At 49.4% G+C, this 17,126-nt stretch overlaps 2 protein-coding genes across 2 annotated transcripts in view; both read left to right on the top strand.

Annotated features, from left to right (window-relative positions):
* The first annotated feature begins 4,676 nt into the window (after nucleotides 1-4,676).
* Nucleotides 4,677-11,158, top strand: LOC120387758 (chymotrypsin-C-like). Its single transcript, XM_039508867.1, has 8 exons — nucleotides 4,677-4,716; nucleotides 5,388-5,476; nucleotides 5,576-5,673; nucleotides 6,694-6,816; nucleotides 7,898-8,034; nucleotides 8,840-8,985; nucleotides 10,032-10,181; nucleotides 11,106-11,158. The coding sequence occupies exons 1-8, from the start codon at nucleotides 4,677-4,679 to the stop codon at nucleotides 11,121-11,123; spliced, it is 801 nt and encodes a 266-aa protein (XP_039364801.1). The 3' UTR covers nucleotides 11,124-11,158.
* A 4,493-nt stretch (nucleotides 11,159-15,651) lies between these two features.
* Nucleotides 15,652-17,126, top strand: part of LOC120387762 (chymotrypsin-like elastase family member 2A) — a 37,074-nt gene continuing 35,599 nt past the window's right edge. The window contains exons 1-2 of the mRNA XM_039508874.1: nucleotides 15,652-15,694; nucleotides 16,004-16,092. Coding sequence (XP_039364808.1) covers nucleotides 15,652-15,694; nucleotides 16,004-16,092 — 132 coding nt within the window. The remainder of the gene's footprint in view (nucleotides 15,695-16,003; nucleotides 16,093-17,126) is intronic.

The raw sequence follows: 17,126 nt of genomic DNA, 5'->3' as shown, positions 1-17,126 counted from the left end.
ATGCTGGCTGCAGCACTTCTGTCAGCAGTTTTAATTTTACATGCATGGAGGCTACATTTGCTACCCAGCATGTGGTACAGGAAACAATAACTAGGAGACCTGGGAAGAAATTCAGAAAATAGACACTCAGGCTGAAGATAAGGAAAATTGTCCTGCCAGTGGATCTTGGATAGTGTAACAACTTCAAGGTAAGTAATGGAAACTTCATTACTGGGGCCACTTAAAAATGGACTGGACAAAGCCGGGGATCCCCTGGTGCTCCCTGAAAGGGGTTGGGGTCCTGGTGCAGGAAAGGCTGAGACGCACTCATGGATAGCTCAGTGGTTTGAGCATTGGCCTGCTAAACCCAGGGTTGTGAGTTCAATCCTTGAGGGGGCCACTTAGAGATCTGGGGCAAAAATTGGTCCTGCTAGTGAAGGCAGGGGGCTGGACTCGATGACCTTGCAAGGTCCTTTCCAGTTCTAGGAGATTGATATATCTCCAATTATTGCCTATTACTGAGCTAGAGAACAAGGTAGATAACTACCCTGTGCAGCCCCTTAGGTGATCGACTAGCTGATATAGTAGAACATTTCCATCTCGCATGTCTGTGTCCATGCTTGACCTTAGAAATTGACCCAGTGGAATTCTGGCCAAAGAAGAGCTTTTCCATTGGATCATTTTAGATTCTGGATCTAGGTTCCTAAGTAAATGGTTTCTTAACACTTATTCCCTAATCCTCCTGCTAGTGACTCGTTGGTCCAGCATGGAGGCTGTTGCCCTGGGGAGCCCTAGATGAAATTTTCCTGAGCCCAAACCCTACTTTCATACCAGCAGCCCCCTAGTAAGCAAAATCTCCATGTGCCTGTGGATTTGTCCTGGATAGTTAAATCGCAGCAGCTATTGATTCTCCTGCTCACAACCCAGGGAATAGGAAGGAGGAATTGGCACAAACATCTGTTAAGAAACGTTTTTCTAAAATGTAACGAAATGAGCAACTTGCCCATGAAAATCCCCTGCAGCTGCCAAGCCAAACTTCTCAGCTTCCTCTTGCAGGTAAGATTTTTCAGAGAGGCCTAAAGGAAATTAGTCACTTGGCGCCAGCTGAAAATCCATGAGTATTGGGTACCTGCCTCCCTTAGAAAAGGAGATGAAGAAGAAAGATGAGCTAAAGCAGAAGGGAAATACAAACAACACAGGGAAATAGAAGGGTGCGAGGGAGACTTGGGAGAGAGGTTGAGCCGGCGTAAGAGCTGTGGGGAAAAGGGAGTTGGGAGGCCACAGTAGTGGGAAACTAGATACACGGAGATGATGAGCCAGGTGGTGATACAAAGTGCTCTGCAGGGGGGATCCAAGATGGGGTAATTCAGTAGAGACCAATGGGGGTGATGCTGGCTATGACCATGCTAGGTTTACTTGTGCTGGTGATGGTTTTACCACTCAGTCCTGCCATCTTCTCTCCACATCTTGATAAAGTGCAGCCCGTGCTGGTGCAATCCGTATGATGCCCAGTACCGGCTTTACAATGGCACCAGTGGTGCCGTGGCACCGGGCCCACACGCAGAAGATGCCCTGGTGCCCAGTCTGTGGCCACACCCCCTGCTCCACCTGTGCTCTTCCCTGAGGCCACTCCCCCACTCAGCCTCTCCTGCCCCTGATGCTCCCACCTGCTGCTCACTCCTCTCTGCCCCTTAGCCCCTGTGTGAGTGGTGGGCTGGGCCTCTGGGGGAAGAGGCCAAGAAGGGGCAGGGCCTTGGGGTAAAGTGGGGGGGGGGCATGGCCATGGTCCAAGTGCCAGGGCCCACAAAAGGTTAATCTAGCCCCGATGATACCATGAAGTTTTAGAAGCAGCCAGCAAGCCCCATATTAAGCAAACCATCTAAGCCAGCAGGGCAGGGATGAGCGATGTTCTGTACCAGCCTCCCACCCTGGCTGCAGTGCCAGCAGTCCGTGGCTAGTGGGGGCTCCAGGCTGCTTTTGCAAGCCAAGGGCATTAAGTGGGGCTGCAGCTTTTGCAGCCACAATAGCGTGCAGAGGGGAGGAGAGCAAACAAGCAGGCTGCAAAGACACCCCACCCCATTGCTCAGGTTCCTATTATAAGTAGCTATGCAAGAGCTGTAAGAACTAAATTAATAGATTTTTTTTAAGGTCAGATGGGACCATTATGCTCATCTAAGCTGACCTCCTGCCTAACATGGGCTGACCCGGACCTATAACTTCCGTTGGCATTCGAGCACAGCTACACTAGGGTTACCGTACATCCGTATTTTCCCGGACATGGCTTCATGTCCTTAAATCACTGTCCGGGAGGAATTTTTAAATATCTAAAAATGTCCAGGAAAATACGAACACTCTGGGGCAGAGTGGGGGGCGGAGCATGGAAGGAGGGGGGGGGACTGTGGGTGGGGCCGACACTCCCCATGGAGTGTCCTCTTTTTTGAATGTTCAGCTATGGTAACCCTGAGCTACATGGTAAGGAGTGTCAAAACCATTTCACACATGGCATCTACTGGCAGCTACAAAGCGTGCCGGGGACAGTTTGCATGGGTCTCTATGGGGAACTCCATAGGAAAGGAAGGGCCATTGCATTTTAATGTGTCAGTCAGTCCACGGGCTGCAGGGTGCTCTAGGGTTTGTGCCCTCACATGGCATTAGAACACAGTACTTAGCCTCACATCCCGTCGGCGGCGCATGTTTTTATGTTTATGACTATGAGGTTTGGCAGTAAAATTTGCTGCATCTGGGGCACCCAAGCTGGCGACTTGCCACCAGCGAGGGCTCTGGGGGAGCTGAGCAGCTGGTTACACAGTTTTCATGACACAGCTGAAAAATGGGCCCCTGAATATTTGCGTATTTGTCTTTCTGTGAAACACCTGTTAGCAAACCTCCTCGCTCTCAGGGGCCTTCTAGCCAGGAGCTAAGCTACCAGTCCAGTCTGTGGCAGCTTGGCTGAATTCACGCCGATGTGTAAAAGAACAGGAGCCTCTTACAGCTGAGCTCTCTGCAAGGGTCAGGCAATCCCTTCGCAGTGTCTTCCTGTTGGGTCCCAGCCCTTAAAAGGACAAAAGCTCTCACCCAACACCCCCGCCCCACTCCCTTCACCTTAGGGTGTGCTACTGCACTGAGCATGAGCGGCCTTGTTGTGCGAAACTAGAACTGACCTTAGGGCATCGTTCAAATCTTGACTCTAATCTGACTTTTCTTCTTTAAGTTGGGAAAACTCTCTCACTGTTCCCACCTACCCCAGCACGGCCTGTTTCTGGGCTGCCTGGGAATTGCAATCCCCCAAAGACTGGCTAGTACATACGAATGGCCATACTGGGTCAGACCAATGCACCATCTAGCCCCATATCCTGTCTTTGACAGTGGTCAGTACCACAGGCTTGAGAGGGAATCAACAGACCAGGGCAATTTTGAGTGATTCATCCCTTGCTCTCCAGTCCCGGCTTCCCATGCCCATTACCAGCTTTTAAAACGCAGCTCACCTGAGCTATATGAGTAGCCATCCTAGGAATGGCTGCCGCAGCCCATAGACTGCTGTACTGACTGCTTTGTGAGCATTGCGCTCAGCAAGATTCCCAAGAAGAAAATAGATGATGCAGAAGGGCTGGAAGAGATACAAATATGACAGGTATAAACCCCCAAAGGAGGGAAAACCATGGTTTAAAGTATTATGGGATGGGCTCAAGAAATGGTAGGTAAGCAGGAAAAAGGTCCTCGCAGTAAGCGCAATTACCCTGTCGAAAACTCTTCCCAGGGAAGCAATGGGCAGTGCCTGAAATATTTAAAACTAGTCTGCACAATGCACTGGTGTTCACACTGTGGGGAACAAACCTGCATTGGCCCAGGATGAGGGGACAGATGATTTACTCCCGTAGTTCTTTACCCTCTTCTAACAACCCTTCCCTGGCCATCAAAGATTAGAGGCTGAAGACCCTTGGAGGCAACCATCCATGGACAGGGAGTTACCAAGAGTTAACGCTCATCTTATTTGCAGACATGTACAATTGTTAACTTCTGAAGGTTTGGAAACACTCCTCTTGAGAAAGGAACATGTGTGAGCAACAACCCGAAGCCAGGCTAGCAGGATGGAGAAACCTTGAGTTCAATGTCATAGGCTAGATACTCTTGCTAAAAGTGCCAAGGGGGCTTTAATGCTCAGAGGTGACCAAGATGAAACCATGAAACATCTAGAGACCATCCAGAAGAAGGGCGTTCCAATGAGGATTGCAAATGGCTCACGAGAGGCATCCAATCACCAGCTCTGAAACACCTCCACTCCCTGACGGGATGACTCAACTCTTCATCTTAACAAGGAAGAGGAACTGAGCTCTCTGCAGTTCACTCTGCATGCAGCTGGTGGGTGTTATATATGAGCCCCTCCACTGTCGTGTAATGTTTTTCCTACCTCCTGAGCCCCAGTCATGCCTGCCTTTCAGAGCTAGGATTTCAGTTCTCTCTACAAAGCGATAAATCCTGCTAGGTCGCCCATTTTAAAGGCAAGCCATTGCTTTTTCTTCCAAACTACCCAGTGCACCGTGTTTGCTGAACGATAACTTGCCAAGGTTAGGAACAAATATTTATCTCACCACGTATTGGTTCTATGCTGCGGCTAATCTCCATTCTTGGCTTCAGGGCAAACTGGTCTGACCCTATAAGTAGTCAGCAGTCCCCTTCACTCAGCTTAGACCGTCACCATGTTCGGGTTTGTGTGCCTCACTTTGCTCCTGGGCTATGGTAAGTTTTTTATGTGGCAACTCCAGGCTCCTTGGATGGGAGGGGAGGGGGCGGCCCGAAATGAGTGCAGGGGCTGCCAGATGACAGCCTTGGCGACTCAAGCTGGAGCAAAGAGCAAGCTTCCTGCCGGTGTGCCTCAAACCTACTCCACAGGGGCTTCTTCCAAGTGCCAGATGGGAATTCAGTTACCATGGCCCAGGCCGACCTTGGCCTCACTATAGAGACTCCAGACAAGGTGACCCACTGCAGTATGGACACCTGTCCCTGAGAATCTGACAATTGCGCTTGAGAACGTACCAAATTTGGGTCAGTTAACTTGGGGGATTTCCTTGGTGCGATTTACTGTCAGTGCCCACAGCATATTGAATGCAGAATTACCATACGCAGGGCTTCTCCTCTTCCTTCCTAAGTTTCCTTGGGATGTTGTGCCACATCCTTTAGTGAGCATCTCTTCTGCGGATGCCCAGCTTGGCTTGATGAAGAACTTACACTCAATCCAGTTACACGGGTGGACAGGGGGCGGGGGAGTTTGGGAGGAAATAAAGCCACATCCCCAGACTAACGTGGGATTCCTTGAGCTGGTTAGCAGACAGGAGCATAGGGTCAGGCCATCCGTATGAGGTTCTGGTACTTCATAAATGCTCATCTCTCTTCCCTGCTGCATTTCCCAGCCTACAGCTGCGGCGTCCCTGCCTACCCACCTTATGTCGCCCGGGTGGTCGGAGGTGAAGATGCCAATCCCCACAGCTGGCCCTGGCAGGTAAAGATGCAGCGTTATTATTGCCCAAGATGGGGCTTTATTTTTTTAACCACTGGGTGAAATCCAAGCTAACGTCCTCATGATTTTGGTGCATTCCAGATTTCCCTCCAATACGACAAAAGTGGTGTCTGGGCTCACACATGTGGCGGGACTCTTATTGCTACCAACTGGGTCCTCACTGCGGCCCACTGCATCAGGTAAACCAGTGGCTTTCAATCTTTCCAGCCGACTGTACCCCTTGCAGGAGTCTGATTGGTCTTGTGTGCCCCAAGTTTCACCTCACTTAAAACAACTTGCTTACAAAATCAGACACAAAGATACACGATTACTGAAACATTTCTTACTGTCTCATTTTTTACCAAGTAATTATAAAAATAAATCAATTGGAATCTAAATATTGTACTCACAGTTAAGCGTATAGTATACAGAGCAGTCTAAACCAGTCACTGTCTGTATGAAATGTAAGTGTGTACTGACTTTGCTAGTGCTTTTTATGGAGCCTGTTGAAAAACTAGGCTAATCTCTAGATGAGTTGCTGTACCCCCTGGAAGATCTCCGCGCACCCCCAGGGGTACAGGGCCGGCTTTATGACCCACGGGGCCCAATTGGAATACTTGGCGGCGGTCCTGGGGTTCGGTGGCATTTTGGCGGCGGGGGGTCCGCTCCGGGTCTTCTGCAGCACCGAAGGACCCCCTGCCGCTGAAGACCCCTGGAGTGGTGCCCCTTAGGCACAGGGCCCTCTTCAGCATGGGGCCTGATTCCAGGGAATCGGTGGAATAGGCATAAAGCCGGCACTGCAGGGATACACGTGCCTATGGTTGAGAACCACTGAGATAAACAAATAGCCATGGTGGGCGAAAGAGGGCAGCTAAGCCATTGGCACAGACTAGGAGCTGACGTCTTTTGCTAAGGGACTGGGCTCAGAGTCCAAGTATTTAGTGCAGAAAAGCAACCAAGTGAGAAAAGATGGGGGAGGAGACCAAGCGTGAGAATACGCAACTCATGCTAGGGGCGCGTGGGTCTTTGCCTTCATCTGGTGCCTGATCCACATTGAGGCTAATAGCTGTCCACTAACGGAGTTACTTCCTTAGCTTTCATTGATGGCCTTGTCACAGCTAGGACATTAATGCCAGGCCTAGCAGATAAGCTGGGAATTTGGAGGCAATCAAGAGAGGTTTAAGTTTAACCATGTTTTCTCCTTCCGTTTGTTCCTACAGCAGCAGCAGAACATACCGAGTTCTACTGGGGAAACAAAACCTGGAGGTCGAGGAACCTGGCTCTGTGGCCGCTGCTGTGGAGAAGATCATTGTCCATGAGAAATGGAACTCCTTCCTGATCGCGTAAATCCGTTGAAGCCCCAGGGTGTTGGTGTGGGGGGCTCTGTCTCTCTTTCAGCAATTCTGCTGTCAAAGTTTAGCTCAAATCAGCCAGTTCTGGCTCTATTTCACTGATTGCCCCCAAAGCCACTTGGGTTAACACATGCCTCTGCAATAAGGAAAGTTGCTATTCAGATGGGCCAATCGTGTGTAAAGAGAATTATTGGGTAGTGTCACCAGTCCTCATTCTCCCACCACCGCCCCAAACGCACTGCTGGCCTATCGCTGCTTTGACCTGGAGTCACATGACGTATTTCCTTTGGGAAGCTGAGGAGTGGGCGGGGGAGATTTTTGGTTGCGTTCGCTTTCTGACTGGTTGCCGTGCGAGATGAGATTTGGTGAGGTAGTTCTCGGGAAGGATTGCTTTTGTAATGGAATGTTGCGCTTCAAGTGAAATCAATTCAATCAAATTCAGCAGACAGGCCGGGCTAAGGCAGAAACACCTCAGCAGTTGTTTTATGGCTACGTTGGCTGTCCGTGGGGTTTTTTTGTTTGTTTGTTTTTGACTGGCTCAGATATTACACTTGGTTTATTCTCATAACTCAAGTTTAAAGTGTTTGCAAACTAAGGCATATATTTAGTGTGCGAAAAAGTGGTTGGTAAAATTCTCAAAAAGGCCCAAGTGACTTAGGCACCTAGATCTCACTGAAAGTCAAAGGGACACAGGTCATTTTTGAAAATGGGACTTAAGCCATTCTGTGGGTCTGCCTTCCACACCAAGGCTCATAGAATCACAGAATATCAGGGTTGGAAGGGACCTCAGGAGGTCATCTAGTCCAACCCCCTGCTCAAAGCAGGACCAATCCAACTAAATCATCAGGACTGAACCATCATATTAGACATAGATATCCAGCGGTTAGAAATGAGAAAAGGAAGGTTGTTAGTGAGTCCACTTGCTCTCGAGCATGGACAGAACAAGAAATTGAACATCTTACTCAGCTAGAAAAGAAATATGCGGGTAAGAGGGTCTCAGAGGGTCTCTCAAGAGCCCCAGTGTTTCCCAGCTGGGTTTAAACTTCCCCTCCCGATCTGATTTGGGTTTCAGCAACGATATTGCCCTGATCAAGCTGGCTGAGCCTGTGGAAGTGAGCGAGACGATCCAGCCAGCCTGCCTGCCCGCAAGCGGCGCCATCCTGCCGCAAGACTTCCCCTGCTACGTCACCGGATGGGGACGCCTCTGGAGTGAGTAGAGCATCTTCTCCTACAGCCATGGGGCCCCGCTCCTCGGACGTGGCCCAATACCGATAGACTCCAGCCTTTGCTGAGTGTTACTCCAGGCTTCCTGTTTTAACTATGAGCCTCCTCTGCGAGTTTCCCATGTCACTGGTCCCGCTCTGACCCGCCATGGCCATTGGCCCTCTCACAAGGCTAAGATTTGGAACAGCCCATGCACTGTGAAAGGCTAGAGTGAGCACGGGCTGGTTCAGTGGAGGTCAAAGCCTGGGGAACTGGTGCAGGTGGCCAGAAAGATTGGAATTGTGCTAGAGCGAATAGGGCACAGTGCCTCCAGGCTGACTGAGCTCCTGAACCAGAAACCCAGGGATGTCTGAGCTTGGATTTCTCTTGGAACCAGATCAGATCTCAGACTCCCAAGAGAGCTAAGAAATCATAGAGGTTAGGGGTGGAAGAGACTTAGGAAGAAAGTTACTAGTTTACCTGCATGACAATGCAGCATTGTTCCCTACTGTATGTTTCTAGTCCTTTGCCCAGTCTAGTCTTCTCTGATTAACATCTTAAATTTACCTTTACTCGGTTTCTTCCCATAATGCTTTTACGCACCCTCAGTGATTCTTCTCCTTCCTTTGCTGTTTGCACCCTTCATATATTGGTATCTTGTGTGGTCACCGATAGCCAGTCAATCTGATGTTTCCATTTTCTGAATAACCTCACGTGTGTAGAAGACAGCTCCTGACCTGGCTTCTCACCTGTGTAAAACGCTCCTGATGGTTCTTTTTCTTTTTTTTTTGTGATCCACTCTATTCACCAGCCAACGGCCCCATCTCTGATGACCTCCAGCAGGCACTGCTGCCTGTGGTGGACCATACCACTTGCAGTCAGTGGGACTGGTGGGGCTCCAGGGTCAAGGAAACCATGGTCTGTGCCGGAGGAGATGGAGTCGTTGCTGGATGCAATGTAAGTCTTCCCAGCACAGTAATGCTGCATCCTTTCTCATCACCTCCCAAGGAAGGTGAGCAAATCCAGTTGGCAGGAACTGGGGCATGTGCTGATGGGTTCAAAGCTGCATCTCAGTGGCTCTTAGAGACTCTCTAGCTATGAAAATTCAATGAAGAAAGCCCTCTGGATAATGACCTTGAAGTGAGACTTGGCACCTCTGATATTTGCTGACAAGCCAAGTGAGTTTTGTGGCACAGCTGAGCAGTCCATGTATCAAGTTTGGAATATGGCGCTCCCTGGAGTTACAGGGTCAAACCTAAGCAGGGATCAAGTCACCCCTCAAGCCAAGTTATTTACTTCTTGGGGGTGGGGTGTAGGGAGCAGATTGAACTCAGCCTTACAAACCAATGTCCTTTTTGGTCCATGCAAATTAATGAAAGGTCCCATAGTACTTTTCATAAGATCCCAGTGTCTCTTCTAACTGCTGAACAGAAAGAGCTAATCTGGCTATTCCAGAGTGGCTGCATTTCACTGGTGATTGATGTATGCTGTTGACAAAGCAGAACACAAATGTAAAAGCTTTATCCACTTCATGGCTGGCCACAAGGCCCATCCTCTGAACTAAAGCAGCTGTGGCAGGTTAGAACTGAAGTGCATGGGTGGAGAAGTCGTCTGAAGGGGCTCGCCTCACCCCTATCTGAACATTAGCCTCTTATTTTCATGCAGACGCTAATTCACCCACTTCTGATAGAACAGTGGAATTCAAGTTGGCCACACATCCAAGTCAAAGCTATCGGTTATTTCCTACACCGAGTATAGAGAAAAATGGTAGTATCCTATGTACAACGCTGGGTCATATACTGACTTTTTGAACCATGACCACAGTACAGTGTGAAGGCACTCTGAATTGTCTTCAAGAGTTTGAAGAAATCCAGGACACTAGACAAAAAAATTCTCTCTGTATCCTCCCAAAGTCTTAATACTAAGAAAATCAGCCAAGCCTTATCCCTGAGCCAGAAGCCCTGTTACTATAATAAAAGTTTCTCTGTTTTACGTTGTGTCAGGGAGATTCTGGAGGCCCACTGAACTGCTATGGTGCTAATGCTTGGGAAGTACATGGCATTGTGAGCTTTGGGTCTGGGCTGAGCTGCAACACTCGTAAGAAGCCAACTGTCTTCACCCGGGTGTCTGCCTACATCGACTGGATAAATGAGGTAGGTATCGGCCCATTAAAGCAAAGGGCCAGGTGCTTAACTAGGTTTCTGCACACTTACGGGAAATGATTGCCGGCTGACCCATCCCAGAACTGCTATTTGGGTTTCCTTTTCAGTCAGTTCTAGCTGATTAAATCAAATGTACAGGCCTGCACCAAACCCCTCAGACTCTGGGGAAGTTTGGAGCAGGATCGCAACTAGACAGTATTTGCTCCTGCGGTGAGGGCAGGGGGCTGGACTCGATGACCTCTCGAGGTCCCTTCCAGTCCTAGAATCTATGAATCTATGAACAGCCTTGGCCCATCTTAGATGCCATCTCTACACAGCAAATGGTTTTGCTGCTGTCCTACAAAAATGAGGCGTTCTTGTGTCCTAAGCCATTACTTAGGGGTTGAAGTAAGTAGCCAGAGCACCAAGGACCTTCTACTGACTTCAGTGGGATTTCAGTGAGAGCTATTAGGTAATCGGCAACTCTGAAAGTCCAGCCATTTATTTAGGCCCTAGCTTTGAGCCTCCTGGCCTAGAAACAGTCTACGGTGCTGTAAATGCCCGTAGGAGAGCAGGCAACCCAGAGAGACTTAACTCGGTATTGGGGCTTTGCCTCAGATGCAGACATTACTTTCGAGGATGGTGGTCAGCTCTTAGGACACTCTTTGACATGTATAAAGAAATCTCCCAGTTTTATGACCAGCTTGTTGCATGTGTATAAATCTAATTGGGTGCCCAGGACTTGGGGCCCATCTGTTTCAATTTGCCACAGGATACGTCACGCTCCTCCAGTAGGAGAGCGCGATTGATGCTTCCGAGTGGGTTTGTAAATAAGAACTTACTTTAGTGGGAACCGTTTAGTCTGGTTTAGGGTGAAACTGTAACTTATTTTTTTAAAAATGATTAACGCTGCTTCTTTTCTTTCCCCGTCGCCAGAAAATAAATCTCAACTGAAGAGTCCGGCTCATTTCATTGATTGTAAATCCCAGGAAACCCTAATAAATGGTCTCATCATAATGTTCCTTGGTCCAGAGGCTGCTTGAAATGTGTCTGACACATGGGTACTTATTTACAATAAATACACACAGTGCCAGTGACTTCAGTTAAGTTACACTGATTGAGGATAATAAATTGAGAGATATACCTATCTCATAGAGCTGGAAGGGACCCTGAAGTGTTATCAAGTCTAGCCCTGTGCCTTCACTAGCAGGACCAAGTACTGATTTTTCCCCAGATCCCTAAGTGGCCCCCTCAGGAACTAAACTCACAACCCTGGTTTAGCAGGCCAATGCTCAAACCACTGAGCTATCCCTCCCCGTGTCTTTTCTGAGGGGAGAAAATACCTGAGACTCAGCTATGGAATCACGTGAATATCAATAGGCAAGAGTTGAAAGCAGATGGTTGTCCTTACTACGCTATCACTGCAGCTGAACCTAGAGTTCCCAGGGCTGTTCCACCAGGCACTGTCCAAACACACAACAGAGATATGGTCTGTACCTCCAACAGCCAATTGCTAAAGGATGGGCGAGCCCAGGATGGGCTAAAAATAAGGGGTATCAGCTCAGCAGCGAAATGATCAAAGCTATTCTGGCATCTGTACATAAAGCTGGAGTGAAAGGTGCATTGCTTTGATTTCGGATGCTGATACATTCACTTATACAATGGCTTTATCTCGCCGGTGGTGCATCCCAAACCAGCAAGCCCACAAAACTGCATCAGTTGCAGACAACCAGGCTTGGCTCTTTGTGGCATGTAACTATAAAGTAGCCCCTGTCTTACTGGTCAGTAACTTCAGGCTCCATGGGAAGGAGTAGAAGACATTTCCCTCTGGGGCAGAAGGCAGCCCGTTTACCCATACCTTTACGGGCCTGTGCTTGCAAAACCGCATAGCACAGTCCTGTGGCCTCATTTCCCCACACCCACTCAAAGGAAGATTTTTTGTTATGCACAAGCAGCAAAGCAAAGGAGGGGGGAAGGTGTTGGTCCTACCTGGGATCACTTGCTGCCTGAACCTTTCATTTTTACATTGAAAGAGATGGTTGGATGCCCCCGGATGCTTTGATAGCTCATGCAGTAGAACTGTCTGAGGGAACACAGGGCTAAAATGACAAGTTACTGTCTCCGTTACCACCACCGGTCTGGTGTGACTGGGACGTGCACTGCTGGAGATCTCCAACCATGGCGGGAGGAGCGGCAAAGCGATGGAGCCCCTCCCTGCTGGCTGCTGTGCACCCTGCCACAGTGCAGGGCAACTGCAGCTGTATTCCCCCTCGGTGGGCTCCCCTGCCGTCAGCTCGCTTGGGCGGAAACCTGCATCTTTCCCATTTCTGACCGGGGTATTTCCAGGCTGCACTGTTCCCTGCTTACACTGTGCTAGCCCCAGCAAGCCAGACTGCCTAAGCCAGCCAGCATCTGCCCGTCGCTTTCTCTCCAGAGGCTACTAACAGAGTAATGGGCCACAGTTACGTTACCCCGCAGCCCTTTCTAAGCAAGCACATTTATTCTTCAGGTGAAAGCATTACAGGGAAATAATTAAAAACAATAAAAGAACCTACTCGCTTGCTAATAAGCTTACTGGAAATCAGCTCCTACTGCCAATGGGCGCTGGCAGGAGTCAGTCCTTCAAACCCTATGCACGGTTTTCTCCTGAGGCTCCAAGTTCACAACTGCTTTAGGTCAGAACAAGACCACCCACACATAGGTTTTGTTTTTTCCTTTATAAGGCCTGGGTCTTTGCTCTTGTCCTCATGTAAAAGGTGATCAGCAGACAAAGGTCCTTTCTTCAGGGCATAGCTTCAGAAGGCTGGGCTTTTGCATAACTGGGAAGGAGGAGTGGTTGTACATTTGCATTCACCTCCCCACCACCAACTGATGTTCTGGGAAGCCCACTTAAATTTGTCTGTCCTAAAAGTTCATTCTTTTCTGGCCCATTGTTTCAAATAGCCCTTTGCGGCTCAAAACACATCCCAGGGTTGACACTGGTCACCTCGCGCCGCTAGAGAAGTTGTGGCAATTCCACAATAAGACATCAACTTTGCATTTCTAATGGCTGCCAGAGCTACTTAGCCTTAATTCGATAAGGATTTTCATGGATGATGCCGGAAATTGCCCTGTTGTGTAGGGGAGTGGGTAGGAGATTAATGCAGGCCTAGACCCGCCAGATCCAACCCTCCCCTGACCTGCTCCTTCAAAAACACCTGTGCACTGGGGAAGGGCACATGGCTTTGCAGAATCCCTCTGTGGGCTCCTGGAACCCTGCCCCACCTGCCCATGGTACCTGGTTGACTGCAATCAGGGCTCTCGACACTATTTTTTTAAGGGTGAGGGGAAGAGAAAAGATGTGGCTCTTACTCTGTACAGCGTTTCTTAAGGGTGCCCAGGGCTGGCAGCCAGGCATGGCTGAGTTCTAGGCCATTCACTGTTACCTCACATGAACCACCTCGTCATTCTCCTCTAGGCGAAATGGGGTTAGCACCTCCCTCCTTCCCCGGGGAGCACAGAGAGGGCTAGTGGTCATGAGCAGAGACACTAAGATCGAGCAAGAGGCTTCACAGAGCTAGAGCAGAGGAGCCCAGCAATGAAGGGGCAGCACCCAATCCATGCGCTCCAAACAGCGCCTCCTGGTGACTTTTAGGTTCACTACATGACCTACATTGCAGACGGGCAATACTGTAAAATATTCACACGCACCCTGCTCACCACCATCCCCTGCTCTCTGTATGTCAGTTGGCCTTGCTAAATTAAAGTGCCCGTGACACTGGGGAATTGAGCACACTGGTTAAAAACAACCCCATTTCTGTTGCACACACAGCGCTATTTGCCACCTGTCCCCTGCCAGTGTGCTGGGTCTTCCCAGAGCACATGGATTAATGGCTCCAAAGTCTGCAGTGGGTTTTGCCCTGTGTTCAAATAGTCCTCTGCTGTGGGTTGATACTGAGCCCAAACTCATCTCAAATCCGAACAGCAAGGTAATGAGCAACAACTGCTGCAGAACCAAAGGTCTTGGGGAAGGCGTTCAGGTCCTAGTCTGGAGATGGGCCTGAGGTTAAGTTTAATGGGAGTTGAGCGCACATGCTGGGGTAACAGACAGGACTGAAGTAGCTCAAACAATCTACTGCAACAAGTTTCTTTACTTGAGCCGGACTGGAAGCGTAAATGTATGCCATCCCCCTGAGAGAAGAGGGTTGATCTGATTATAGCCATGGTGTAGGACTCAGGAGACCCGGCATCTGTTCCCTGCTCTGCCACTGACGTCCTTGGGCACGTCACATAGCTTCTCCGTGCCTGGGTTCCCCAGCTTTATATGGGGTCAATAGCACATCACGTGAAGCTAATACATTACAGAGTGTGAGGTGCTCAGATACTACAGTGACACAGGATGACGAGTAGATGGAAAGATCCCCCAAGAACCGATCAATTAATGGGCAGGTTCTCCATGCAAATAACAGTAAGACAGCCACATTATGTATCTAGCACCAACAGTACGATAGACACTATACTGGCATGGCTGGAGGAGCCTGGCTTCCTGACATGCTTTTTACCTCCTCTCAAGAACCAGCACCACCAATGTAACAGACACAAGTAAATGACGGGGGGACCCAAGGTGTGATTGTAAGACCTAGGCCCATTTACTATCCTAAACCATCATTACCTGGGAAATGTTTGGACAACACCCAAAGATGGATTTTTTTTGGTAAGGAAAAGTTGGTGGGACCCATACACAGCAGCCTGGTGAGTTTCCAGCAGGAAGAGCTTTACCAGGGCAGCGCAAAAGTCCTGACATACAGTGTCCAGCTTCCCAATTACTTTGGGGCTGAAGGAGAAGGTGGGGATGGGGGGGAGTGGAATTGTCTTTGGGGCTTTATATTTTTGGGGCTGAGGGCTCTAATTATTGCTCCCAAGTGCCCACTGGTCGCCCCAGGTCACCCCCCCTGAAAAAAGACCACTTAGGCAAGGGTCTAATAATATTCTGATGCCCGTTCCGTCAATGACACCCCCGCAGGCCTTTGCCCCTTTGGCCGCATGCCCAAATGTCCTGCCTCCCCCCTCCCCCCCCCACAGCTAACCCTCAAACCCAAGCTCTGGCGGCTTTGCCCTGAACCCGATCCTGCCATTGCAACACCAGAGGCTCCTGGAGGACTTTGTGGACTAGGAGTTCCCCCGTGAATTGCTAGAAGGTTATTTACACCCTCAAAATTCAGGTAATTTTCCCTTCCATCCACATATTTGTGACCAGAACTCAAGGTAGTGGGAGAGCGACCAGCTGCAACAAACAAAATCCAGCTCACGCAGCGCTCCCCACACAAGGTCCAGCTTTTTTTAGCATTTGTGCACACAGGAAAATGTCCCATGGGTGCGAAATCTTCCCACTGGTAACTGAGCCGGACGCCCCCTCCCCAGGCCGTATCTCCCAGAGATAAGCGCTACAGCCATATAAGAGGGCTCAGCAGAGGTGCTGCTCCTGACACAGCTACACGGCGCCATGATTGGTATCTTGTTCGCTACCCTGACGCTGGCCGCTGGGGGTAAGTATCCTGCCTAGACGTAGGTTTTCATCTGTTTTACCAACCGCAGATTTCTAGCTTGAGCCTGTTGTTCTGATGCTGACCAGCAGCCTGGAGGTGCTCAGCTAGCAGAGTGATGGGCACAGTGTAAGAGGCATCATAGACTATGGCTTAGAAACCTCTATAGCAATAGAAAGGTTGCCAGATTGGGCCCCTGACCCTACAGAAGAGCAGTTCAACCATGTGTTACACAAAGATCAGGGCAGTTTTGGTCGGTGGTTTGATCTCTTCTGATTTCTAAAGCAGACCCCCATCTTGTGTCCCTTGCAGCCCTCAGTTGTGGGGATCCCGCCTACCCGCCTCTCTTGACCAGAGTGGTTGGAGGAGAAGATGCGAGACCATTCAGCTGGCCCTGGCAGGTTAGTGATTCTCGGCTTTCCTTAGCTCAGCCCAGGATACCTTGAGCCACGTTGCCTTCCCATTATGTTGGGCCTTGTTTTGCTCAGCCTACACTCACATTGATGGCATTTCCCTGTTTGGCTGCTATGCGATAACTTTTGAACACAGTATCCGATCAATTCCAAACTTCCAGGAAATGTTCTAGGCATCAGTGGTCAGAGCCCTACTGAGTTTACTGAAAATCAGAAAACGAGAAGGCAGAAAAGTGGAGGACACCTGGAGCCTCCTGCATCTGGTTAGCTGACCCAGCAGCTTTAGCTGGGTCTATTATAATAGCCATAGATCAAAGAAGTGGTTAATGGCAGCCACTGACCCTGTCTAGTGTAACAATACAGCCCAGATGACAGCCCTGCCCATCATCCCAAGGGAGCGGAAGATTTTTGACCGTCTGAAGGACTTTGCTCCTTCATGGAAAGAAAAGAAATAATTTAACAAATTATACAAATGGAATTGTTTACACATGTTCCTGACGTGAGGGGGATGGGAGGGCAGCACACAAGTCGCTTAGAGGGTAGAATGGGGAATGCAACTTAAGGACCCCGGTGTGTGCGGTGAGCTCAGCCTACAAAGGCAATGAAGTGGTTGACCGTGTAGGTGTATCATGGCTGTATTCTGAATGGGACACACTACAAGGACAACTGGCCTTGTGCTTAAGGTGCTGGAAGAGATGTGAGCTCTCCCAGCTCTGCCACTGACTCACTGTCTGCCCTTAAGCAAGTCACTTAGCACTCAAGCCAGCTCCCATTGAAATCAGTGAAGGAGGAGGAGCTCTGCCTGGCTTCAATGGATATGGGAACTGGCTCTCTTTGCCCCCAGCTTGTCAGTAAACAGCAAACAAAGAACATGCTTGGAAATGACACTGACATGCTATTTTGGGACACGGTACCTCAGTTTCTGATCCTCCTCCCAAGGGCGCATGTCGGGATTCATTTGCCAATCCTGGAGCTCCTCGTACGGCAGGTGCTAAAGACGAGTTACCAATTAATGACGACTG

The sequence above is a fragment of the Mauremys reevesii genome, linkage group 21, assembly GCF_016161935.1.
Source record: "Mauremys reevesii isolate NIE-2019 linkage group 21, ASM1616193v1, whole genome shotgun sequence".
Lineage (NCBI taxonomy): Eukaryota > Metazoa > Chordata > Testudines > Geoemydidae > Mauremys > Mauremys reevesii.
The sequence above is the reverse complement of the archived record's forward strand: the minus strand, read 5'-3'. Positions and strand labels throughout refer to the sequence as shown.

Excerpts from the sequence above, each read along its gene's own strand:
- LOC120387758 (XM_039508867.1), top strand. The coding sequence starts at position 4,677 with ATGTTCGGGTTTGTGTGCCTCACTTTGCTCCTGGGCTATG. Across the intron at positions 5,477-5,575 it reads CCCACAGCTGGCCCTGGCAG|ATTTCCCTCCAATACGACAA; the intron begins GTAAAGATGCAG and ends GGTGCATTCCAG. Across the intron at positions 5,674-6,693 it reads ACTGCGGCCCACTGCATCAG|CAGCAGCAGAACATACCGAG; the intron begins GTAAACCAGTGG and ends TTGTTCCTACAG.